Here is a 27,894-nt window from a genome sequence, read left to right as displayed (position 1 = left end):
AGTGCGCATGAGCAACTCGAAGCGGCGAGGCGGGAAGTGCTGCGCAGGCGCGTTTGGCCGACTCGCTAGGTGGGGAGCTCTTGGAGGCGGCGACCCGGGCATCTGGGGAGCCACAGAAGTCGTATTCCCTGAAACTGTGAGTTTCCGACGGCTTGTCCCATGGCGCGGGATTGTGAGGGATTAGAAACGAATTCTGGATCGTGACTTCGGTGTGGTAGCCGCGCAGTAAGCCCACCCCGCTCCTTCGGATCCCACAGACCCGCGGCGGGAAAGGCGTGCGCCTGCGCGCTACGCACCCCGTCCGCTCTCGGGTCTGAGGGGGGAGGTCGTTCCGGGCTGAGCTCGCGGCCCGCCCTCCCCGGAGGAGCCCATTCATTCCCTCTTCTCTTTCTTTGCTCGGCGCTCGCGGCCAGAGTCGGATCAGTTCTCCATCGGCTTGCATGGGCCCTCCCCCGGGCCTCTTGGCGCTCCCTTTGAGGAGTCCCCCTTCAGCCCTCTCCCCGGGGTCAAGCCTCTCGCCCCACCAGGCCTCGCTCGCCCTCCGGCCGGCTGGCCCCGGGCTCTGCCGCCTCAGTTCCCCCCAGCACCTGCCCCCTGCCGCCAGCCGCCGCCGAGGAGGCTCCCCTGACTAGGACAGTACCCCCCCGCCCCCCCCCCGTCCCCCTGCCTGTGTTTCTGGAAGGTGAAAATGAAGCAAATGGAATCCTTAGAAATAGCCCACGGGTTTCCCACCTTTGGGGATTTACACATATGGGGCGCTTTTAAATGTTTGCCCCTTGGGGGACAGTGGCGTCTTTTAGTGCTTGGTTCAATAGTGAGTGATTTAAACTTCTCGTGTTCTCCAGTATTCTAATTTTCGCAGCTGCTTTGCTCCCCCTGTGGACATGACCCCTTGGCTGGCATTTTGCATCCCACTTGTTTTGTGATGGAGGCGTCTTTGGGGATTCACATGGATCAACCAATGGCTTTTTCTCCCCGGCGTCGTGACCAGGTTCAGGTGGATGGCTCGTTAAAAAAACATGAGCAGAATTTTAAACTACCAGGTAGGTGTTTAATTCCAAGGACGTGCAGGCTACAGTTCTGTCATCTTGATTATTTTTCCTTAAAAAGGAACTTCCTGAATGGTAGAGGGAGTTGTATGTTTATATGGGAATATTTTTTACAAATCAGTAAAGCAGGGGGATCCCTGGGTGGCTCGGCGGTTCAGCGCCTGCCTGTGGCCCAGAGCGTGATCCTGGAGACCTGGGATCGGGTCCGCGTCGGGCTCCCTGCATGGAGCCTGCTTCTCCCTCTGCCTGTGTCTCTGCCTCTCTCTCTCTCTCTCTCTCTCTCTCTCTCTCTCTCTGTGTGTGTGTGTGTTTCTCATGAATAAATAAAATCTTAAAAAAAAAAAAAAAAAACAACAAATCAATAAAGCATCCTGAGATCTAGATTTAGGATTGGAGTGCATTTTAGGATTACAGTCCATCCATGTCCTTTTACAGATGATGTTGCTAAGGTCTAAATATTGGTGGTTATCCAAGAACACAGTTGTTGATGCCCAAACTAAAATTTCTTTTCTCCTAGACCTGTGTTCTTATCTCTACACACTGTATTGCATTAAACTTGGATTTAGAAGTCAACGTTGGAGGGGTTTTTACTTAAAATATTGAAAAGCAGAATTCACTGACAAAAATAAATGGTTGTAGCAATAGTAAAGCACTGTATCTCCGTGTAACATCCTGAAGTGTTGTTTGACCCTAACCAAGACCCTGAAGTGAGAAGGAGAGGTGCAAATGAGACCTGATCTTATACACTAAAATACACACTTTCATTCCTCCTCTAGGAGTGTCTGGGACATAACAGGCATTTAATAAATATTCCTTAAATAGTGGAGTTCCAATTGACCTTTTTTTTTCCCCTTAAAAGGTAGCTAAATCTTCTTTTCCATCTTTGTTTTAAACATATTTAGTGCTTGCCCAAAAGATATTACTTTTGACCTTCTATCCATGACATATATTTATCCAAAATAGATTTTAACAACACCCTGGAAAAATGACATTACATGCTTTTGCTTCTTGACTAAAACTAAACTCTTCTTTGGTATCAAAATGAGTACCCTTTCTGATGTTCCTATTTTTGGTAATGAAAGCCGCTATTATTCCTCTTACCTATGCTTAAAACTTTAGAGATGTCTTAGATTTGTTTTTTGTTGTTGTTTTGGTTTTTAAAGATTTTATTCATTCATTCATTCATTCATTCATTCATTCATTAATGAAAGACACACACAGAGAGAGAAAGAGAGAGAGAAAGAGAGAGGCAGAGACATAGGCAGTGGGAGAAGCAGGCTCCATGCAGGGAGCCCAACATGCTGGGACTCCATCCCAGAACCCCAGGATCACGCCCTGGGCTGAAGGTGGCGCTAAACCGCTGAGCCACCCGGGCTGCCCTTTCACTTAGAATTGTAATTTTCCCCATATTCAGTTACCCAGCTTTATCTTTTTTTTTTTTTTTTTTAATATGTTTGGCATTGCTTCTTTCCATTCCCACTTCTACTACAGTCATTCATTCCCTTACACTTTGCTCCTGAATTGCAATGAAGTTTCATATCTAAACTACCTGCTTTCACTTCTTTTCCATCCTACAGTTCATCTGATACACTGCTACTAGAACAATCTTAAAATGCTAAAGTTTTGTGGCTTTTATGTAACAGTATTGAACCTTATAGGCAGTATCTTTGATAATTCATAAAACATCCTGAAATTTTAGTCATAACTTTTTTTAATGACTCTTGGTAAAAGCTAAGGTTATATCAAAAAATAGCTTTAGTCAGGAGTAAAGCTGATGAAATCCAGGCCCATAACTGTTTCATGATCTAATATGATTTACTTTCCCTTGATGAAATAACTTTTGAATGGTGGGAACTTTTTATACATCTTTATATTCCCAGAACCTAATAGTGTGTTGCACATAGTAGGTGCTTGAGAATACTTGAATGAGTGGTTTAATGCAAGGATTTTTTTTTTTTTTTAAGATTTTATTTATTCATTCATGAGAGACAGAGAGAGAGAGAGGCAGAGACACAGGCAGAGGAAGAAGCAAGCTCCACGCTGGGAGCCCGATGCTGGACTCGATCCGGGTCTCCAGGATCAGGCCCTGGGCTGAAGGCAGGTGCTAAACCGCTGAGCCACCCAGGCTGCCCTAATGCAAGGATTTAAGTAAAATATTTAGTGTAATGGATGAATAATGATCTTTTGTTTTGGGAGATTTGTCAACATTGTATAGCTTTTTTTGATAAAAATTATACTTAAAATTTAGAAAGTATAGAAAACCAAAATAAGGAAATAGTATCTCACTATACAAATATTGCCACTGTTACATTTTGTTACAGTCCTTTAGTCTTCCTTTCATACAGCGGTACATAAAAAAAAAAAAAATTAGGATTGTAACCAATTTATTCCTAATCCTTATTAGCAGTATATAACCTGAACACTTCCTATATATTTAAATAATCTACAGATTGATTTAAGTTAACTGCCTAATGTTTCATTGCATAGTATGCTATGATTTAATTACCTTTTTTATTGAACAAAAGTTCAATTTTCCATTTTTTCCTATTAAGAAAAATGCTCCAACGAACAAAGTACTGGGCATGGTATTAAATGTTTATGTTCCTCTGTATTATTGAACTATACCATAAGGCATGCATTTGGTGTGTTATATGGATGCTCTTAGCTCATACTACTGAAGTAGGTTATAGGTGCCATATGATATGCCTGGGACAGATCCAGTTTATGCTTATTGTCACACTGTCATTATTATTAGTGCCCCATTTTCACTCTCAAAGAGTGCCTCAATTTGGACTAAATTATATGATCTTCCTAGTTTAAGGAATGTAAGTCAGGCAGTACATGAAGCTCCAGAATAAGCATCACATATGTTCCTAGAATGTCAGTTTTACTCCTTGGTAATTGAAAACATTTCATTTATATGATGAATATTAAATGTTTATTATGTGCAATTACTTCTCTAGGTACTGGGATAAATCAGTGCATACAACAGAAAAGAACCATTGCCCTCTGTCTAAGGGAAAGATAGACAATAAAAGAAATAGTATGTTCAAAAGTAGTTAGTACTGTGAAGAAAATATAGAAGGGAAGTGGAGATAGGAAGTGTTAGAGGAGGACATTGTGATTTTTAATAAGTGTAATTGGTCACAGAAGACTTCACATTTGACCTAAGACTTTAAGATGCTAGAGAGCTATGTAGGGGAAAGCATTCCAGGCAGAGGAAACAGCAAGGGAGAAGGCCCTCAGATGGGAGTGTGCCGAGCATTTAGGAATAGCAAGGCAGTCCTTGTGACTACAAGCTGGAGGGTGACGGGAGTGATGACAGAGAGGTGTGAGGAGAAGAGGTAGTTCCTTAGCTTTTATATGAAGCAAGTTATTAAGCTCCTATGGGTTGAGCAAAATAGCGATACAATGATGTACCTCTCACAGGATTACTCTGGCTGTGTTACAAATAGATGACACAGGCCAGCAATGATGAAAACAGGGAGTATAAGGAGGCTCTTGCTGTATTAAAGCCATTTGGGTATATTATGTAGCAGGAAAAAAATTTTTACTTAAAATTTCAAAGCAGAAGCCTAGACCTTTATGTTTAAAATATAGGCATTTAGGGCAGCCCCAGTGGCTCAGCGGTTTAGTGCCTGCCTTCAGCCCAGGGTGTGATCCTGGAGACCCAGGATCGAGTCCCATGTCAGGCTCCGTGCATGGAGCCTGCTTCTCTCTGCCTGTGTCTCTGCCTTTCTCTTTCTCTCTCTCTCTCTCTCTCTGTGTCTGTCATGAATAAATAAATAAAATCTTTAAAAAAAAAATAGGCATTTACATAATTTTTTGGCTTATAGACTTTTCAGGGTCTTGCCCTAATCCTCAGAGTATATATTCATTCATCTGTCTTCATTAGTATTTTCCATCGTTTAACATTAATGCTCTCTTCTGCTGTTTACTCTCATCTCCATTTCAGAATTGAGGATTTTGCCTTCAGTTTGGTTGTCAGAAAGTTTTACTGTTGTTTAAAAATGTCAAAGTTGTTTTGTAGTGACTGGAAATTAATACAAACATATTTTGGGTTTTATAAAGATAGGTAAGTACATAGTAGGTTAGTAGTGAGTGATTTGGAAGCACATTGAGCTACATAGTCATTCACATGACTTGTGCATTACAGTAGTTCTTTATTACATAAAATCTCTCTCTGTTGATTTCTAGTAGTTAACTAGCATCTCTACCACTGACTGCCAGCTCATGCTACTACAGAAGGAAGTTCCAAAATACGGAACTCAGTAGACTTGGAAGTAAAGTTCATTTAATATGACCCTTTTGTTTGCAGGTTAAGAAACTGGACATTAGGGATCCCTGGGTGGCGCAGCGGTTTGGCGCCTGCCTTTGGCCCAGGGCGCGATCCTGGAGACCCGGGATCGAATCCCACGTCGGGCTCCCGGTGCATGGAGCCTGCTTCTCCCTCTGCCTGTGTCTCTGCCTCTCTCTCTCTCTGTGACTATCATAAATAAATAAAAATTTAAAAAAAAATTTATAAAAAAAAAAAAAGAAACTGGACATTAATGTGGTTTAGTGATAACCATTGAATCTAGGCTTTCTTCTATATCAACATTCCAATAGTACTTTTTGTGATAATGAAAATGTCTCTTTGTTGTCACCTGTGGCTAGTGTGAATGAGGAACTTTTTAATTTTTTAAAATTTTAACTGAAATTTAAATAGTCACATGAAAATAGTAGACACACAACTCTTTATCATACTACTACAAAGCTTTTGGTATTGATCATATATACACATACAATATAACATGCACACAAACTTTATTAATTTGATATGTTTAGTAATAAAAAGACTACAAACAGGCTTCTTAACATATTTCATCATATACAAATACCATTGATTGTTAGATATACCATTTTATGTACTATGCAAAAATGCTAAAAAAAGAAATGCCGCCAGTTATACTATAACACAATGCTTACTTATCACTTAGAATTTTTTATTTTATACTTTTTGAAAGAGTTCTTTTAGATCTAATTGAATAATTCTTAAATTATTAATTAAATTACATTAAAAGGAATTAAAATAAAAAAGGAATACGAATATTTCACATCTTTCTCTCCTGAGTCATTTTTGTACTCCAGACTCTTTTTTTTTTTTTTTTTTTTTAAGATTTTATTTATTCATTCATTCATGAGAGACACGGAGAGAGAGAGGGAGGCAGAGACACAGGCAGAGGGAGAAGCAGGCTCCATTCAGGGAGCCTGACGTGGGACTCGATCTCGGGTCTCCAGGATCACGCCCTGAGCCGAAGGCAGGTGCTAAACCGCTGAGCCACCCAGGGATCCCCTGTACTCAGGCTCTTTGATATCCTATTCCCCCCCCCCCACAATATTGTTCTCTATACATTAGTGATGCAGAATTTCTTTGAAGTTTATCTTTTTAGAGCCTTTTTTTTTTTTTTAAGATTTACTTGTTTATTTATTCATGAGAGAGAGAGAGAGAGAGAGAGAGAGGCAGAGACACAGGCAGAGGGAGAGGCAAAGGGAAAAGCAGAGGGAGAAGCAGGCTCCATGCGGAATCCCGTCGTGGGACTTGATCCCGGGTCTCCAGGATCACGCCCTGGGCTGAAGGTGGCGCTAAACCTCTGAGCCACCTGGGCTTCCCTTTTAGAGTCATTCTTAATGGGAGCTCGGTTACAGGGAGCTAACCTATGTTTGATTTCTCCTTCACTACCTTTACCATGTCTCCCTAAAACCATTTGCTCGTAAGGGTTAAATGTGAATGCTCCTTTATGATTTCTTGGATTTCTTTAAGGTACTAATACCTGTTCTGTAAGTTTTGATGCTGGCCAACAATAATTGTAGGTTGCATCCCAATTTCAGATTTTTTAAAATGTGTTTCAGAATCAAGGAAGTGTAATATAAAATTGAACATATCATTTTACCCTGTGACACTGGAATTTGAAACTGGTTGGAATTGACACTCATTAGGAAAGATTGCAATTGACTGTGGCAACTGTGACTGCTAGAAAGCTGGCTTTTCCCCCAGGCCTTGGTTTTGGTTTTTAGAGTGAAGTAGTGTGGTAGCTGGTAAGTGGTTGCTACTGTCTTTGGCTTCACTCTTTTGTAACTTCTAAACTTTGGGGTTTTTTTTCCCTACAGCTCTCAGTGCCCATAATGATAGTAATAATTTATTCATTGAACAAACATGGCAGGCACTGTTCTAACTAGGAGCTGAATGTACGGTGGTAAATTATATAAACAGAGAACTGTACTGGTGGAGCTTATATTCTGGTGGGAGGAGGCAGAGAGCAAACAAACAGGACGATTTTATAGTGGATAAGCACTCCAAAGACAATGAGCAGGGTAATGTGAGTAATGAGAGGAATGGTATTTTAATTAGGGTGTCAGAGAAGACTGACCATTGAGCCAGCCACATGAAACTATTTGGGAAAAGGATTTCAAGTAGAGGGAATAATAAAAGCAAAAGTGCTGAAGAAATAACAATAACTACAGCACTAAGAATTACCACTGTCTTTTATTTAATATTTACTATGTGCCAGGCATTGTGTTAAGAGCTTCTCTTGGGTATATTATTTCATTTAATCCTCACAGTATGTCAGTGGCATGGGTATAGTTATTGCCCCTTCGCTGTAGATGAAGAGACTAAGGCTCAAAGCAGTAAGTTGTGTGCTGCCTGTTAAATATTGGAGCCAGGATTTTAATTTAAGCCTCCCATCTCCCAGACTGATAACAAATTACTGTTATATTCTTGCCTCTGGTATTGAATGAAACTCATGAAGCTTCTCCAGTTCCCCTGTGAAGTAGATGGTAAAGTTAGTTCTTCCCATGCTTAGATGGATTGATATAAGATGGATTGAAAGAATACTGGACTAGATCTTCTTGGCCTGTTATTTAGTTCCAGTTCTTTTTTTTTTTTTTTTTTTTAATTCATTTGAGATCCAGCACACACACAAGAGCACAAGCAGCGGGGAAGGTCAGAGGGAGAGGTAGAAGCAAGACTCCCTGCTGAGCAGGGAGCCTAGTGATGTAGGTGGGGCTTGATCCCAGGACCCCAGGATCATCACCTAAGCTGAAGGCAGACACTTAACCAACTGAGCCACCCAGGCACCTCTAGTTTCCAGGTCTTAATGTTGTATTTCCTCCCTTCAAATTCATCCTCTACTTATTTTTCTGCTTAAAAGTTTTCCATAGCTTTCACTTGCATTCTCTGTCTTTCCCTTCTTCAGCCACATTGAATTTCATTACTTCCTCACCTGCCTCTCCCCAGAAAATAATCCATGTCTTTTTCCTTTTGTATGTCTTTGCAGACGTAGTTCTTCCTAAAATTCCTCATCACTTTTTCTACTTGGTGCTTCAAAACACAGCTTAACTGTTCCCTGAAGCTTCCTGGTACCTTCAGATGTGTTTGTTCCCCTCCCCCTCCTGCTATCTAGTAATATGTGCATTGCCTGTATTACTACAATTACTGTTTTGTATTCAGAGTGAGGTTAATCTTTTTTTCAATTAGACTAAGCTCTAAGAGAACAGGGGCTGCACCAAATTTTTTTTAACTTACCCATCACTGAGCATTTTTAAAATACAGTGTTTATTAAATGGACAAATGATTTCACTTCCCTGAATAGGGTTTTATTATCTGAAAATTAGGATAATTTCTGTTCTGCCATTATCTCAGTGCTATTGTGAAGATCTGAAAAGATAATACAGGTGAAAGCGATTTGATAGCGTCTTAAACCATTATATATACTATTCAGATTATTATAACTTAAAAAGTAGCTGATGATTGGTTTAGATGTTGTAATAAAATCCGATGGCTTTTAAATATGTAGCTTTCTTTTTATATCCAGTAGTTTATCACACCTGATTTTACTGCCTCTCCTTATTCTTAAACATGTATATTTTTGTGGAGAGCTTATATTTATTTAAAAGTAGAAATTTATCATATTTGCTCTCAAGGATAGAGGATACTATTGATAATTGGGACAATTCTTTAAAAATATTTCTAACATTCCTGAGAGTTTGGTAGACTTTTCTCTCTGAAGGTATACTATGACTATTCAATATATAAAACTTTCCCAAGCTTTTAAGATTTTGTGTCTTTGGGAGAGAGAAATATTTTCAAAAAGATTGCATTGTGTCCTTGTCATGCCATCTAGTGATCGCAGGACAAATTGTTTAGTTATTTTTTAAATTTAGCTTTTTTTTTTTTAAATTTTTTTTTTATTTTATTTATTTATGATAGTCACAGAGAGAGAGAGAGAGAGGCAGAGACACAGGCAGAGGGAGAAGCAGGCTCCATGCACCAGGAGCCCCACGTGGGATTCGATCCCGGGTCTCCAGGATCGCGCCCTGGGCCAAAGGCAGGCGCCAAACCACTGCGCCACCCAGGGATCCCTAAATTTAGCTTCTTTATTGTGTTGTATTCTATACAACGGCAGTGTATCTGTTAGTATTTAATTCCAGAGTAATAAAAATTCGATGTGTGTGATTCTAGGACTTAACAGTTTTACCTGTTTGTTCAAGAAGGTGTGTGTGTTATAGCAATCTAACAGGGTTTTAAATATTTTTACCATGATTTTAAGATTATAGCTATGTTTTAATTTGTAATTTATTCTTGTTTTAGAATTTATTTCATTGAGTTTATTTTAATAAAGTATAAAATACACTCATTAATTATAACTATAAATTCTTCCTTGATAGGTGTTAAAAAAGATATCGAGAAGCTTTATGAAGCTGTACCACAGCTTGGTAATCTGTTTAAGATTAAGGACAAAATTGGAGAAGGTAACTTAGAGATCTACTTTATTTATAAGTTTCTTTTCCTTTGTATAATCTTGATTTTCATTACTATTTCCTATTGAAAAGTATATCCTTTTAAAAATATTAAGAACATGGTCCTATTACTAATTATGATATCAGGTTTTCTTTTTCCCTGGAAAGAATGAAAGAATAAGTATTTACAGTAAAATGAACAGTCCTGTTTTAATCCTTATGCTGTTATACTATTAAAAGTATTGGTATACTAATATATCATTAATGATAATTATTAAAAATGAAAATTTCTAAATGCATATGGGAGAGTTTGATCAAGGGAAGACTTTTCCTTTCTCCATTATAGTCAGATAGAACTGTATGTTGAAACATTTATGAAACTTAAGGTGGCAAAATGATGAAAATAAAGTGGTACAATATTTATAAGAGAGTATTGGGGCACCTAGGTGGGTCAGTTGGTTAAACGTTTGCCTCTTGGTTTTGGCTTAGGTCATGATCTCAGGGTCATGGGATTGAGCTCTACACTGGGCCCCTGGGTCTGTGGGGAGTCTGCTTGAGATTATCTTCCCCCTACCCTCTACCCTCGCCAATAAGTAAGTTAAAAAAAAAAAGATGGTCAGTATTAAAATAAATGTCATTAAGAGACTCGCAGTCTTGTTGGCTGAATGAAGGGTGAAGCCATCAAATAAAAGTTTTTGATGGCTATGTTGGGAAATGCCTAATTAAAAACCCAAAAACCTTCCAATTACTTCATTGCTTTTCACAATGAAAAGTATCAGATAAGAAAAGCCTAGGTCATTGGGAGCAGAAGAATTAGAAGATGAGATGATTTGGGATGCAAGAAGTAGTTCCTTACATCTTATCCTTACCTTTTTTGAACACTAACTTAGTGTTCAAAAATTCTGTTCTGGAATCCATTTGTCCTAACAAATTGATAGTTATTCCTGGAGTGGGGGAAGACAGGAGGATGGTCTAAGTTTAGAAAATACAGTACTTACATATAGCTCCCATTTGGTTATTCATGATGTACTTTTTGTTGTTGTTTTTTAAAGATTTTATTTATTTATTCATGAGAAACAGAGAGGCAGAGACACAGGCAAAGGGAGAAGCAGGCTTCATGCAGGGAGCCCAACGTGGGACTCGATCCCAGGTCTCCAGGGTCATGCCCTGGGCCAAAGGTGGCATTAAACCGCTGAGCTACCCAGGCTGCCCTCATGATGTACTTAAACACATTAAAGCTCTGGAAATTTTTGTAGGAAATTTTTGTAGGAAAGAAATTTATCGGGGAGCCCTGGTGGCGCAGCGGTTTAGCGCCGCCTGTAGCCCAGGGCATGATCCTGGAGACCCGGGATTGAGTCCCACGTCAGGCTCTCTCTATGGTGCCTGTGTCTCTGCCTCTCTCTCTCTCTCTCTCTCTCTCTCTGTCTCTATGAATAAATAAAATAAAATAATTAAAAAAAAATTTATCAATTTGTTTTAACTCCGTATTTCTCAAATTTAACTGGCCACCAACTCCTTTGTTTTGTTTAATGCTAAATTTAAAAGCATAGGTGTTTTTGTCTTTTCCCCCAAATCCTATAAATATTTCTGCTTCTAATAGACCTATATCCAAATGTTAAAGTCATTTCAAATGACAGTATTATAGAAAAATACTAGAATGGATTATGACCACGGAAATTTTTTTTTAAGATTTTGTTTATTTAGTCATGAGAGACACAGAGAGAGAGAGGGGCGGGGTATAAGGAGAAGCAGGCTCCATGCAGGCAGCCTGACATGGACTCGATCCTGGGTCTCCAGGATCACACCCTGGGCTGAAGGCAGCACTAAACCACTGAGCCACCTGGGCTGCCCATGACCATGGAAATATGTTGTGCTATCCCAGGCAAACAGATTTACTCTAGAGCTTTGGTAAATTAACATACCCTATAAAGAACTGAGAACAGTAAGAATTTATTAAAAATTGAAAGATATATTTATAAATGTTGTTACTCTTTATGTTTAATATAATTAAATATATTAATGATAGATTAGGATAACTTTATGGGTTCCAAACAGTTTTTAGGATCTGTTTTAGCATCATTTCATTAGCATTTAAAGAAACCAAATACTGAAAAATCTAATAAATTGTTTTACAGGCACTTTTAGCTCTGTTTATTTGGCCACAGCACAGTTACGAGTAGGACCTGAAGAGAAAATTGCTCTAAAACACTTAATTCCAACAAGTCATCCTATAAGAATTGCAGCTGAACTTCAGTGTCTAACAGTGGCTGGGTAGGTAATATAAAGATATTTTAATTGAACCGGCTATATATGAGAATATCCATGAATTAGACATTTTTCAGTCAGGTGTTTGCAATTTGGTAGCACTTTTCCTGTAACGTTGGAATGGTTAATTAAATTTATAATTTTAGGGTGGATTACCCTTGGGGCTAAGCTCGACTTCCTGTTCTCTTACCACTTTTTCTAATTTTCCTGCCAGATCATAAACCATGGTCTAGATATTTTTTTTAAATGTAGTGAATTCATATTTCACATCTCCCCAGCCATTGACAGCCTCATCTCTTACTTTATTTTGAACAACAGAAATATCTGGCATGTCTTCCACATTGATCTCACTCTTCTAGGTCATTCTCCCTCTACTGTCATCCCTCTTCCAGCTGCTCCGTTGTCTTTGCTGCCTTTCCCAGCCAGACTTCCCAAAAATGATCTACATACACTGTTTTCACTTCCACACCCTACCTTCACTACTCACAGTATCTGCTGTTCTCTATGCTAAACTGAAACTACTTTAGATAGCGTTAACCAGGACTTCCGTTTTGCCAGGTTTGTCTTTTCTCTTCACATGAACCCTAGGCAGTGTTTTGATTTGAACCATTGTCTTTCGTCTTTTGACTTCTGTACTGCCACATACTCCTTGTTTTCTCTCTGCTTTTTTGGCCTTTCATTTTTAATATCCTTTTGCCAGTTCTTCCTCATCTACCTGATATCTAAATGTTGGAGTTTCTTGGTGCCTGATCTTGGGCTTTTTTGCTCTGAACTCTTCTCTGTATTTCCTTGTGGCTTTAAATGTATGGTAATGATTCCTGTAAGTATATATCTTGCCTCAGACCTCTTACCTCTAGATTTGTATACACCCACCTGCTGATTTGACATCTATTTGAGTACCTAATAAATATTTCAAGCCTAATATTCTGTAAACTAATTTTAATACTCCTTTGCCCAAAAAACCCCTATTGCAACAGCCTGTTTTTGTCTGCTCATCTCAGCATCTATTATCAAATCTTGGCCATTTTGGATCCAAAATATTGTCTAAAAACCTATCCATGTTTTTCTGTCTTCTCAACCACACCTCAGACCAATCCTAGATTACTAAAATAGCCTTCTTTTCTTTCCCCCTAAATCCCATGGTCACAAAACAGCCAGAGTGATCTTTAAAATCTAAAAATTTGTATGTATATAATATAAATAGTATACTATTAGTTCCATCACTTAAAATCCTTTAATGGTTTCCCAGTGTCCTTTGGGGAAAAAAAATCCAACCTTATCCTATGCCATTCTTCCCACCTCCCTTTCTCTGTGTTAGTATCTTCAAATTTGTCTCACGCTTTCTCATCTCAGTTTCACTACCCATACTGTTCCCCAGTAAGACCTCTCCCAATCTTTGCATGCTGACCCCTATTCTTTCTGATCTGACCAGGAGTGGCACCACTTCAAAGATGTCTTCTGAGGGGCACCCAGGTGGCTCAATCAGTTAAGCATCTGACTCTTGATTTCAGCATGGATCTTGATCTCGGGGTCCTGAGTTCCTCTGAGAGTGGAGCCCACTTAAAAACAAAAAACAAAGATGTCTTCTGAATTAAATTAGATTCACTTGTTAGTGTCACAGCACCTTTTGATCTCTTTCAAAGCCCTTATAACCTGTCATGTTACCTTATATGTTATTGTTCATTAGATAGTAAACTCCATGAGGGCAGATACCACATTAATTTTAATTCACCTTCCCATTCCTAGTATCTAACATGGTGTCTACCAAATAATTGTATTTATTATTTATTAAATACTAAATATTTATTGGATGAATGAACAAGCCTATTTCTTTGTTTCACCCTTCTGTATATTAGAGAAGACAGGAGGATGAGTTGGCCTCTCTAAGACATAATTACATACATTCTAGTTAGTCACCTGAATAAAATTGTTTCTTTTTCCATAAATATTTTTCTCTACCACTTTTCCTTTCCATGTACTTCAAAAAAGTACATGCTAAAAAAAGTCTTTATCTGGTCTTGCTTCCTTTCTAGCTCCCACACTGGTTTTTCTTCTTTTCTTTGCCAGATATTTCAGGCAAATTGTATGTTCTGCTTCTATTGTATCCTGTTTTCCCTCCGTAAGTCCTATTTGGCCTCTTCCTTTCCACTTAAATTGCTCTCTGAAAAATTACCAGTTAATTCCTCTTTGCCAAATTAAAAGCCTTCCCTCAGTCCTTATTCTCATGATCTCCGTACTATTTATTTACTACTTTGTTTAAAATTCCTCACCTGGGTGGCATCTCTCTCTGGGCTTTCTGCTCCTTCTTCCATATTTTGCCCTCCAACTCGAGACTTTTCCAAGACTCAAATTTTCTCTTTTTCTCAAATCTTTCAGAGCCTTTAGGTATCACTTTTCTGCAAGTATTGGCACTGACCTCTCACTTCTCACATAAGATGTATTCTTTATCTAGAAATTTTTATTAGAATGATGTCTTGGTTTTCAATGCTTTTTTTCCACATATTTTGTTGGTATCCATGTTTTACTACTTGGACTCAAAACCATGGAAGTCAACTTTACCCTATTTTCCCTATCTTTTATGATTCAGTATAGCAGAACGGTTAAGAGCATAGATCTAATTCAAGTCCTGCCTCCATGACTTACTAGTTTAGTATCCTTGGAAATGTTCCTAAGCCTCTCTGTGTCTCAATTTCCATTTTATACACAGGGGGAGGAAATAATAATAGCATTGTCCCAATAGGGCTGTTGTGAGGATTAAGTGAATTAGTTAATAAATGTAAAATGCTTGCTTAGATCAAAGCTTGACATATAGTGAATGCTCAATAAATGTTAGCTATAATTTTTTAATCAACTTACTTATTACTAATACTATTTTATTGGCTACTAAAGCTTATTAATTCATTCTTGTTATTTATGTTGTCCTCATTCTGCCACTTCCCCAATTAAAACTCTTAATTCTCTGATGTTTGAATTATAGTAACCTCATAACTGGTGCTTTTTAAAAAAACTATCTTGTACAAGTCACTTATAAACATGTATACTATCCCACCAATTGGTGGTTTTAAGTAGTTTTCTAGCATTATTTATGCATTGCTAAAATTTCATTTTTAAAGAAACTGAGCATAAAGTTTCATTTGACCTTTTCTCTAAAGTTCATTATGCATTTTTCCACTAGGGGGCAAGACAATGTCATGGGAGTTAAATACTGCTTTAGGAAAAATGATCATGTGGTTATTGCTATGCCATATCTGGAGCATGAGTCTTTTTTGGTAGGTTTTAATACTTCCTTAATTCTTATTGGCTAAATATTTAATTGAAAACAATTTTATGACCTTATTCATAACTTTATTTTAGGACATTTTGAATTCTCTTTCCTTTCAAGAAGTACGGGAATATATGTTTAATCTGTTCAAAGCTTTGAAACGCATTCATCAGTTTGGTATTGTTCACCGTGATGTTAAACCCAGCAATTTTTTATTTAATAGGCGCCTGAAAAAGTAAGTATGAAAAGTTACCAGAAAATAATTATAACTTGAATGAATTTGTGCTATGGGGTTCATCTCGAAGATACAGAACATACTGCAACAGCCATGACAGATTTTTTTGTTGTTGTTCAAATTTTCATTGTGATTGGGGAATGGAAATACATTGAATAAAAGATAAAATTGTATTGGTAAAGCAGTGTACATCATTAGATATACCATAGTTCAGTGAAAATAGAACTTAGCTAAAAGAAACTTTTAGAAAGGGGGGGGGTACCTGGATAGCTCAGTCCATTAAATGTATGCCTTTGGCTCAGGTCATGATCCTGGAGTCCTGGGATCAAGCCCCATATCAGGATTTCTGCTCAGCAGGGAGCCTGTTTGTCCCTCTCCCTGGCGCTCTGCCTACCTGTGCGTGCGTGCATCCGTGCGCGTGCGCGCGCACACACACACTTTCTCTCTCCCCTCCTTGGTCAAATAAATAAAATCTTAAAACAAACAAACAAACAAACAACAAAAACAACTTAGAGAAGGTCTAGGCCTTTTCGACCTTCACATTTGTCTTATTTCTGGGTGTCATGGTAGCCAATTTCCTGTTTCAACACTAAAGTTGTGTTTTATGTATATTATATGTTGTGTGTGTGTGTGTTATGCTGATAGAGGCATTGTAAGCTGAATACCTAACTTAAATACTATTCAATATACAGTGGATCATACTATATGGTAGGAAGTACAGAACTATAACTTCTTGAAATTTATACTTCTGACTTTTCCCTTTAGTTTTCTTTAATAAATCTAGTTTATTTTTCTTTCAAGCGTATTTAATTAAAAATTATCTGTGATGCCATCTCTGCCATTGTAAGAGAACAAAGGATTGGGCTTCTATCCCGCAATCCTTGTCTGCCTTGTCAGCACAGGGCATTGGAGAAAGGAGAGAAAGATTTTTGTGTGTGTGTGGGATATATCATTCCTTACTTTTCAAGCCTAGTTAGCTATTAAATCATCACCTTCTTTATAAATTCATTTTTTAATCTTTTTTCAAGAATGTTATACATTCTTAATGATCCCCTAAAGAATTACACTTTTTGTATGAATATGACTTGAGCATATTACAATGTTACTAAGCTTTAGTGGTTACAAAGAAGTAAAGATGCTTACTTTTTGTTGTCTTAGGTACGCACTGGTAGACTTTGGTTTGGCCCAAGGAACCCATGATACGAAAATAGAGCTTCTCAAATTTGTCCAGTCTGAAGCTCAGCAGGAAAGCTGCTCACAAAATAAATCCCATGTAATCACAGGAAACAAGATTTCATTGAGTGGCCCAGCAGCACCTAAGGAGTTGGATCAGCAGCCCACCATGAAAACTTCTGTTAAAAGGCCCTACACAAATGCACAAACTCAGATTAAACAAGGAAAAGATGGAAAGGTTCTACCTCTTTTATTTCTTAAATACTAATATGGTCTTAGAAATGTACTGCTTTATCCAACAGAGGGAGATATAATACCAGGATGATGCTTGTAATTAAAAAAATTTTTTTATATTTGTTGCATATTAAATTGATTAGATTCCACTAAGATTTATAATGGATCATTTTACCATTTCAAAACTGAAATTACTTGGTAGATTTATAACGTCTCTGTCATTACATAATGTGACAAATATGGAAAATAACAAATTCTCCCTGCATGTTATAAAGTTCAAAACAGTCGTTCGTCCTTTTTAAAAGAAAACATTAGTTATAGGAGAAAAATTCTGAAGTGTCTATCTCCATTTTAGCTGCACAGCAAAATTGTAACATCCATGCAGGTGGTTTTTAAGTTTTTTAGTTATATATATTTGTGGATTCTGATAACATTGTATGGGTGTTAAGAGTTCTGTCTAGACTATTTTCTCCTTTCACAGAAGTGTTTTGGTGCCTGAGAATGACTTGGATGCAGCTGTTTTTGTTTCATGTCACTTAACTCTTTCAAAACTGGCAGAGTACAGCTGGCAGAAAGTGTTACAGATATAATCCTTATTTTCCTTGTTTTTGTTGGTATTGTAGGAGGGATCTGTAGGCCTTTCTGTCCAGCGCTCTGTTTTTGGAGAAAGAAATTTCAATATACACAGCTCCATTTCACATGAGAGCCCTGCAGTGAAAGTAAGTAATGTAGCTTAATAGTGCGATCATCAGTCAGTCGTACACTGAAGAGAATTTAGGGATTGGTAGTTGAGCATTTATTATCACTAAGTTTCTAAAAGTAGAGTTTTGCTGTGGCAGAAGGTATTAGTGCTTTGAGCATCTTATCAACACTTTTATTTTCTCCAGTTTTTTCCTGAACTTTTCTGGTGGAATTTTTCATCATTTTTGGTTAGCTAACTATTGTTGCTCTTTTCTAAAAGATCATTTAGAATATTAAAGTCTTTTTTCTCATTGGCTAGAATGCGAGCTCCTAATAATTAACACATTTCTGACACACAGTTGATAATGTAAAGATGTTTGTAAAGTTTACGAAATTGTAATCAATGTTAATTGGTTTTAAATTGACTTATATCCTATAACAGCTAGATAGCGTGAGCAACAAAACTGATTTTAGCCAATGTAATTGTGCAGTTTACAGTTCTGAAATGGAGTTAGACACTAGAACGTAACTATGTTATACTTTTGTAACATCAGGAGAAGTTTTAATACAGTGTAAGTCAAGTATTTACCAATTGAGGACTATTTAGCAAATTTTAATATGTTTATTCAACAGAGAAACCTAAAAAGATCTTAAATACTTCAATAGACACCTCTTCACTTAAAATCCAACAGCACATTCGGCAATTTTATGTTTGCCGTACTAGCATTTGAAGACATCATATTAAACATCATGAAAATAGGAAATACGACTTTTCTTTTACAGCTTATGAAGCAGTCAAAGACTATGGATGTACTATCTAGAAAGTTAGCGACAAAAAAGAAGGCTATTTCTACAAAAGTTATGAATAGTGGTGTGATGAGGAAAACTGCCAGTTCTTGCCCAGCTAGCCTGACCTGTGACTGTTATGCAACAGATAAAGTTTGCAGTATTTGCCTTTCAAGGTAATGTGTTTTGATGGTGCTATAAAATCACCAGCATGCTGCCAGACAGGATTAGAAATTGCATTGATTTTGGTGGGCAGTTAATTTAGTGTAAGGAAAGGAACAACACAGACACTGATGTGGAGAGGTACCTTGAAGAGAAAATGATATCTGTTGTATTGTTCATTTGACATTCATATGCTCTTTGAAAAACACATTTGCTCTTACATGCATAGAATTTTGGTGGAGGCAGGGATAGTTATTTTGGAACCTTAGAATTGTACATTTTTGATTGCTGATTTAATCTTCTGTTTTCTTTCCTTATCCCCACCTATGTAGAATAACCAGAACCAAATAGTGTCTCTCACTCCCACTTCCTACTCTGAGCCCCATAAATTCCTCCCTCTCTTTGAAAAGTTGCATGAGCTTTCATGAGCCTGTAACTCAAGTATGTAAGAGACTAAGTAGATCAGAAATTTTCTGATATCACTCCAAATAGAAATGAAGTTTTATAGCTCTGAATTCCATTGTATTAAATTCTGTTGTATTATGCTTTTCTGTTATGGTTATCATCTACTACCTATTTTTATACCTGGAAGTTACCTTAAATTTTTTCTGGAATAAGGCCTGGTAATTTGCAAGGTGTAGAGGGGAGGGACCAGTGGAAACAAAATCTAAGATTTTCATTACACTGGATTATCATTTGCTTTATAAATAACTATATAGATATCAAGGCAGAATTTACTGTGAAATAAATCAATAAATGTTACTTTTTGGTCTTAAATAATTAAACTCTAACGTAACTAGAAAATCTTATTTCGTCATTATAAGGCGGCAACAGGTTGCCCCTAGGGCGGGTACACCAGGATTCAGAGCACCAGAAGTTTTGACAAAGTGCCCCAATCAAACTACAGGTATGTTGCACTAGAAATACAGAACCCAATTAGAACTGGTTATCCTAGGTATATTTTATTTTATGAACTTTGTTTTACTATTAAGGTTTTTGTGCTTTTAATAAATTATATAAGTCGTTCTAGCAATAGAGCAGGCTCATTTTTGAGATCATGTTATTAATGAGAATCTCTACTCCTACTGTAGCCTTTTTTTTTTTTTTTTTTGGTAAGAATTTTTTTCCTATAGATTACATCTTATCTATTTACAAGAAGATTTTTTCCAGGAATTTTGTTTGTGGAAGAAAAACAGTTTTTAGTAGTCTTTGCTAACTTAAGACTTGTAGCATTTTATCTGTTTGCCCAACACCCCAAAAGTCTTCTATGAGGCACATGATTGTGTGTTTGATTAAAATTATTCTTTGTTATTGTGAAAATAATACAGTAGCATTAAGGAGTTTTGAAAAAGGAAAAGTTTTATAATCTACAAAAGTTATCATGGAGCCAAAACCCAGGAAAAATTTCATTGAGTAAATGAATCCTGTCATTCACTTGGATTATGGACTTTAAAGAAATACATTAATCCACTGTGTATACTCCATACTTGCTAGTGATACAAAAAAATGAATGAAAGTATCTACTTACTCTCAAATAATAATAACCTGTTGAGGATGGTTATAAATCTTTATACAGGGTATTTTAGGGACACCTAACTATTCCTATCTGACGGAAATATGGAAGGAAGTTCACGGAAGAGGGAACCTCTGAGAAGAGAATGTAAACTGGAGTGGATGGTTGGCATTGATACATGAGCAGAGAATCTCAAGAAACAGAATGGTCTAGTCATATAGGAAACAGTAAGTTTAGTGTTGCTAGAATGTAAGATGGAAGTGAAGGAATGGTGAGAAACCTGATAATAGATTAGATCCCACATGTTAAATAGCTTAGACTGTATCCTCTAAGTGTTGGAAAGTATTCAAGGGAGAGACATGGTAATAATTATGTTCTAATTGGATCATTCTGGTAGGTGTACAGAGAGGATAGGTTTTGGAGAATGGTGGCCTGCAGTGGTCCAGATGAGAGATGATGAAAGCCTGAATGAGGGCATCATTAACAAGAAAAAAGAAAGGTGAAGGATTGGAAAGGCAGAACCTGGTAGATAATTGGATATGGGATTTGGGTTTTGAGTGGTGAAAGAAAAGACATCCAGGATGTTTATCAGAGTTCTAGCTTAGGGGACTTGAATGGGTATCAGTGACTAAGGTGGAGAATAAGTAACTGGTTTACAAGGAAAGATAAGGTGGATTAGGGTGTAAATTGGTCTGAGATACTTGTGGGACACCCAGATAGAGATGTTCAATAGAATAAAAGTCAAGCTCAGGGAAGTTGGGGCTGGAGATACAGTTGAATGTCATCAGTACAGAAAAGATGGTTAAAGCCATGAGGTAGATGTAGTCAGTCAGGGAGAGTGTACAGGGGAAGAGGAGATTGGAACTTTGGGGAACCTTAGCCTTAAGGCTTGGAAAGGCAGGTGATATAATGGCCAAGGCAATAGAGAGCAAATAACTTGGTGATACTAGGAGGTCAACAATTAGAAGAGCTGTCCCTAAGAGAAATTTTCTTAACATGAGCCTGGGCTGGTCTTAATGTTAACTGCCAGAATTCTAGAGATTAAAGTTTCTATAGCAGAAGTCAGGGTTAGCACCTGGCTGAAGAAAAGCTTCTAATGTTCAATATTTTTCACTAAAATGAACCACTTTCACTATGGTATGTAATTCTTGAGGAGCATCCAGATTTTTCCCACATAGCTATTTTTGGATTTCTTTTGATCTTCTAAAATATTTCTATTTATGGTTTTCTAATGATAAAATATCCTTTAAAGTTACTAACATGTTGCTTAAGGAAGAAGACATTGTATTCTGTATTAAAGATGTTGGACCAGTGTTTCTCAGTCCTGGTATCACACTATATCTTCTGAGGAACTTAAGAAGTACGATGCCTGAGCTCTATTCCAGAACAATGAAATCAGAATCTCAGACAGTAGGCCTGGGCATCAGAATTTTTGTAAGGCTTAAGATAATTTGCACAGCAAAGGTTGAGAACTATGGATATAACATTGACTACTGGTGATAAAATTACAGGTTTGGGATTTTTTTTTTAAAGTTTGTTTTCTGTTACAGCAATTGACATGTGGTCTGCAGGTGTCATATTCCTTTCTTTGCTTAGTGGGCGATATCCATTTTATAAAGCAAGTGATGATTTAACTGCCTTGGCTCAAATTATGACAATTCGTGGATCCAGGGAAACTATCCAAGCTGCTAAAACTTTTGGTAAGCAGTTTTATATTCTAGAACAAAACAAATGCCTTTATTATCTCTATAAATCAAATTATGATGAAGTTCTCTTTACAAATAAACATATTCTGTGTTCATAAAATTCTCTGGTGTTTGATACAAAATTTCTCTGATGCTCTAAAATTAATTGCATTGTGTAAGAAAATAATTTATCATCACTTCTATATAATCATTTAATTTTACCAAGCACAAAGTGCTATTTAAATATTTAAAGTTCGGGGATCCCTTGGTGGCGCAGCGGTTTAGCGCCTGCCTTTGGCCCAGGCCACGATCCTGGAGACCCGGGATCGAATCCCACGTCGGGCTCCCGGTGCATGGAGCCTGCTTCTCCCTCTGCCTATGTCTCTGCCTCTCTCTCTCTCTGACTATCATAAATAAATAAAAATTTAAAAAATAAATAAATATTTAAAGTTCAATTTTATAATCTTAAAAGAATAAGGGACTCCCTATAGTTATAATTTAACTTCATTACATAAATATTTTTAATAGTATGTTTTAATTTGTTTATTGTATATTTATTAAGCATCAGGTGTTCTTGGGCCTGCCTTAAATGATCTTACTCTATACTGACAAGTAAACTGTTAATTATGATGCAGCATAATAAGGACTATAGTAGGGAAGATAATAAAATATGTGTTAGTTAGGTTCCTTAGGGTAGGAAGGAAGAAAAATGAGAACACCTTTGCTGATGGAGTTATTCTTGTAAGCATTTGTTGGAAATCCTAGTTTCCAAAGTAGGTGCTTTTTCGTACCTACTATAAGAAAATTTTATCTGAGGTAATAGGGTGAAATAGTACATACATACAAAAATAAATGACCATAAGTAGAAGGCAAGATTGAGACTTTGGAAATTGTATTCTTACACATGTTTATTCTCAACTGACAAGAAAACTTTTTATCTACTACTGAATAACATGAGAATTTTATGAACATAAAATTTATCAGAGAACTGGGCAGCCTCAGTGGCTCAGCAGTTTAGCGCGGCCTTCAGTCCAGGGCGTGATCCTGGAGACCCGGGATCGAGTCCCATGTCAGACTCCCTGCATAGAGCCTGCTTCTCCCTCTGTCTCTCTCATGAATGAATGAATGAATGAATAAATAAATCTTTAAAAAAACTTATCAGAGAACGAACACCAAAACATTTTGTTGAAGAGCTTAAATCTCCCCTTTCTGTAGTCAAAGTTTTAAATGAGGATCAACAATGGAAGCACAACATGTGACATGAAAACATCCCAGTGTGAATGTCACAATAGTAGGCAAGAGCTTTTAAAGACTTATCATTGTAATGCTTGTTCTCATCTTAGAAAAATAATAATGGCAGGTAGTACTTGTCTTAGTTTTATTAGTAGGACTTCTGCAGCTGTTTCAGTCCAATCTTACTATAACTTTGGGCTTAATACAGAAGGACTCAAAACTTCAGTAGTTACAGTTCTTTAAGACCCAAAGAAATGACTTGCTTCAGATTAACAGTGGGAGTGCTTTTACTTCTATTGTGTATAACCTGCTTCCCTATCCTTAATTCCTAGAGCTGACCCCGCTGTAGATTGTCATCAAGTACTTGTTGAGTTCTGTCACATTCAGAAGAAAAACCTTGAGCTAAATCAAATGCCTGACATGTAGTCTGTAACAAAATATATTTTTTAAAGATTTGAGAGAGAGAGAGTAGGGGAAGAGATAGAGGGAAAGAATTTCAAGCAGACTCCCTACTGAGCAGGGAGCCCCAAATGGGGATCGATCCCAGGACCCTGAGATTATGACCTGAGCTGAGGGCAGATGTTTAACTGACTGAGCCACTCAGATGCTCCCACATTTCTGTCTAAAGGAAATAAGGCCAAGATAATATAGTATTGCCTGTTTGTATGCTTATTTTTGCCCATGTCTGAAAATAATTCTGTCAGGAAATTGTTTCAGAGACATTTATATTTTTAAAAACTGAGCTCTGGTTTATTAAGTCATTCATAAACATTTGTTGGGAGTTGATGTGGCCCAAGTACTAATATTGAGTCTGTTCTCACAGAGCTTAAATTCTAGTGGGGGAGACAAATCTGTCAGACGAGTGGTATTAAGATAAAAGGGGAAAGGAAGAGAAGAGGACTCACCTTATTTCAGAGGTTGGTCAAGGACACCATCTGTAAGGATGTGATATCTGAACAATGACATGAGAGGCTGAGTATTGCTTTTTTTGTCCAGTCCAGCAGACATTAACTAAGAGCCTACTGTGTACTAGACACTGTCCAGGCTTTGGTGGTTCAAATGTAAATGAAATAGTCCCTATCTTCAAAGAGCTCATAATGTAGGTGAAACAGACCTCCAGTTACAATACAGGCTAATGAAAGTAAAAAAATTTCATAGGTACAATAGAAGTTTAGAATGTTCAACTCTGTGAGAGTGTCAGGCTTCACAGATATAACTCTTAAGATGATATAAGTTAGAGTATCCCAGGTGCAGGGGATCCTAGGCAAAATAGGAGCCACATAGCCAGAGGCATGTACAAGTATGGAAGGGGGAGAAGGAATGGGAGCTGCAGCTGATTACAGATTACAGAAAGACACTGTAAAGCTGAAGAAATTAGGCAGTTAGGTGAATCCCTTACATAGCTTAGTAAGTCACTGCTTTCTGCTTAGTACGTCCTACTTTTGATTTGGTCTTCAACTGTGTAGTACAAAACACAACTTAAATATTAGCATGTGGTGCTCTATCTCTATATAGTGTAAATAGATCCACAAAGTGTATGGTTGGACTTGCATGATTCTCATGAGAGACTTCTGATATTTTCAAATAATATTAAATACATGTGTTTTTTTCTTTTTCAGGCAAATCAATATTGTGTAGCAAAGAAGTCCCAGCACAAGACTTGAGAAAACTCTGTGAGAAGCTCAGAGGTATCGATTCTAACACTCCCCAATTAACAAGTGATACACAAGGGCCTGCTTCTCATGACCCAAGTTTTTCAGAGAAGACTGACCATAAAGCTTCTCACCTTATACAGACACCTCAAGCACTGCCCTCAGGGAATTCACTGTGTAAAGGGGACAGTAACGGCTGTGGGCGTGGTTTGAATATGGATACTGCCGATTTAGAAGGCTGGAATGAGGTACCTGATGAAGCTTATGACCTTCTTGATAAACTTCTAGATCTAAATCCAGCTTCAAGAATAACAGCAGAAGAGGCTTTGTTGCATCCTTTTTTTAAAGATATGAGCTTGTGATGATTGTTCTTCATATAATGTTTGCTGTTGTGTATTATGAGACAGGTGAAAAAGAGTTCCTTATAAGAGCTATAACTTCTTGATTAGAGACCAGGGCAGGATAAATAATTTATTTTAAAATTTTAGTATTTGCTCTTTGGCAGATTCTAAAATATGGATTAAGATTAAAGACACCTGGGATAGTTCTTTAGGCTTACTACATACATGATCTTTGAGTAAGATTTACCCAAGTACCAAAAAAAAAAAAAAAAAAAAGATCTACCCAAGTAGAATCAGATCTTTCACTTCCCTAATTACTTGTCACTGCCATATGCAGAAAAAGCAACTGTTTTACCCTAGTATATAGGAATCTGAGGTGTAAGTCTTAAAATTAACAGATGTGATCAGGACTAAATGAGTCAAAAGAGTTATTTTATTGGTTCCTTTAAGTTATGGCTATGTGTACTTCTAGAAAACTCAACCCGGTGCTGATGCTCTAATCATTCTGTAGGTAAAGGAGATCATTTCCTCTTCTGGAGGCATATATTATACCTTTTATGAACACTAAAAGCAATTAATGAGAAAATGTTGGAGGTAATATCACTTAAAATTGAATTTAACTTATCCTCAAAGTATTTTGTTAAAGCATTTTTGTGTGAATTGCCATGTTTTTCTTAATGGTTTCTCTCTTGATTTTTCCACTTTCTCCATCCCCACATAACACATTCTCCTTGGAAATAATATGGTGCTTTCCACAGAGTTTCTGGGTACTTTGTTAAATATTGCATGTGTTTACAGTTGGGAACTCACTGCATACACTGGTCGATTAAAGGGAAGCTGCAGAACCAAGGTGAAGGCTGATAGTCCAAAATGCTTTTCTTTTTCTCACCATCTTAGGTGTAATTAGGTAGCTGCTAAAAGGGAAAGTAAATACAGCCTTGAGAATATTATTGGTTATTTTTTCCTCTGTGTTGAGTCATCAGGATCTCTGTATCCTGTTATAAATAAGTTGGTCCTGCTCAAGGAAGATTGACTACTAGAGTGTTGGGTGCGTTGGAAAGAGAGATAAGTGCGCAAAGTAGAAGAGGACCAGAGATAGAGATTTATGTATTACTATATTCCAAAATGATACATATCAATGACAGTATATCAAATGCTCTCTGTGAGAAATAAGTCACGGGATATGGATCTGCTGAAAACTTTCCCATTTAGTAGGGATAGAGTATAGTGTAGAAACAGCTTAGGGATCTAGAACATACATTTTGTTATTTTGTGCATTCAAGTAAGTATGTCACCTACCCTATTTGGTAAGTATAGTATATACAGAAACCATTGCCACAAATATGCTCTGTATTCTCATAATATAATCTTAAAAAAAACCTTGAATGTTCTTAAATTTGTATGTTTAATAAAGTTATTTTATATTTTTTATGTCCAGCTACTCATTTGAAAAATACCCTTTTAAGAAAAAGTATTGATCACTGGAAATATTTTCCTTCTGAGTTTGAGGAGTGCTCTCTCCAGCAAATAGTAGGCAGTAGATTAAAAAAAATTGACCTGGCTCAACTAATATATGAAAGATGGAGGTTGATTTCTTTTATAGAAAAGGCGCTCATTGACCCATTTATAGGAAAATTGCAACAAATAGTAAAGCAGTAACTCATCTCAGTAATCAGAAGTATTTACTTAACTAAAAAAATTTCTTGGTGTGATTTCACAATCAAGTTAACAAATTCTAAGAAAAGTAATAGGAAGAAAAATTTAACTACCAAAAGTAGAGGGCAGGAGACATTCTCTAAGAAAGTTTAGTGTTCGGGGTGGTTGTTTGAACTTTTTATTAATATCACTGTTAGAACAGAACTTGGCTGATACGCAAGGGGAGGAGGAAGGTAAAGGGAGCCCATGTTTTAAAAGATATTCAGGGTTGTAAATTAGTTCTCAGGGAATTTCGATCTCCCTAAAGAATGTTGAGTCAGTGTTGGGTGCTATATAGATAGAAATTAGCAAGAAGCTTCCATAGGCATATTCTTTAAGTCTTTCAGCCTTCTAAACACCATTTTTTAATGGCAGATATTGCCCTAAAATTTTTTAATTAGTTAAAAAAGTCATTTTTAGGGAAAGATTAAGAAGGTAACTAGTTAATGCCATTTCCTATTATTATGGAAGTTCCCAGAATATTCAGCTATTTTTCATTGTCAGCTTTTTAAAATTCTTATTGCTCAGACTCTTGAGATAAAACTGTTAAGGGTGTTTTCATTTAATAAGCCTTAGACATTTAGGACTATTAATATAACAAGCTACAAGTATTGGTTTTTGAAACAGGCTGCAGCTCTGTAGCATTTTTAATGAAACTTTTCCTTATATGGAAATGATTATGGTTGTCTTAATGACCTAAATAAAAATGTGGCTCAAGAATGATTATTCCAAAGAATTAAACTTAATTTGTCTCAAAATCTGAACGAAAGTCATCAAGTGATGTTAATCTCTTGTTTCTGGCATCAGCATTTTAGGGACAAAATGGTGTTACAGATGTCAGAATATCGATTGCGTAAAGTCTTGAAACCCACAAGACATGTAGGCTTAGGTCTTAGTAATTTCTGCTGTTTATGTAATTTCAGCCCTGCGCGTCACTGAAAAGTTATTTATCTTAAGAAACTGTGGCCAAATTTGGCGGGTAATGCTGTCTGCCAGTGTCTGCAGATGTATTGTTTCCGCCTACATTGTGCGTGCTGTCTGTGGTCTTTAAAGAACACTACCTAACACAAGGCAGAAATGTCAACTCCCCATTCAGATTTTTTCCTTTGTTCTTAGAACCGAGGTTGCCATTTCCTAATTTTGTCAA

General features: G+C 37.1%; 1 protein-coding gene across 2 annotated transcripts; it reads left to right on the top strand.

Moving 5' to 3' along the window:
• CDC7 (cell division cycle 7) lies at positions 1-26,483 on the top strand. Of its 2 annotated transcripts, XM_025417684.3 has the most exons (12): positions 1-136; positions 846-1,043; positions 9,759-9,842; positions 11,966-12,101; positions 15,271-15,364; positions 15,450-15,592; positions 16,751-17,003; positions 17,623-17,718; positions 18,464-18,642; positions 19,453-19,535; positions 21,692-21,841; positions 24,679-26,483. In XM_025417684.3, the coding sequence occupies exons 2-12, from the start codon at positions 926-928 to the stop codon at positions 25,071-25,073; spliced, it is 1,731 nt and encodes a 576-aa protein (XP_025273469.1). In that variant the 5' UTR covers positions 1-136; positions 846-925; the 3' UTR covers positions 25,074-26,483. The 2 variants fall into 2 exon arrangements, with proteins under 2 accessions (XP_025273469.1, XP_048967648.1); XM_049111691.1 differs by lacking the exon at positions 17,623-17,718.
• Positions 26,484-27,894: the final 1,411 nt, after the last annotated feature.

This window comes from Canis lupus, chromosome 6, assembly GCF_003254725.2.
Source record: "Canis lupus dingo isolate Sandy chromosome 6, ASM325472v2, whole genome shotgun sequence".
NCBI lineage: Eukaryota > Metazoa > Chordata > Mammalia > Carnivora > Canidae > Canis > Canis lupus.
The sequence above is the reverse complement of the archived record's forward strand: the minus strand, read 5'-3'. Positions and strand labels throughout refer to the sequence as shown.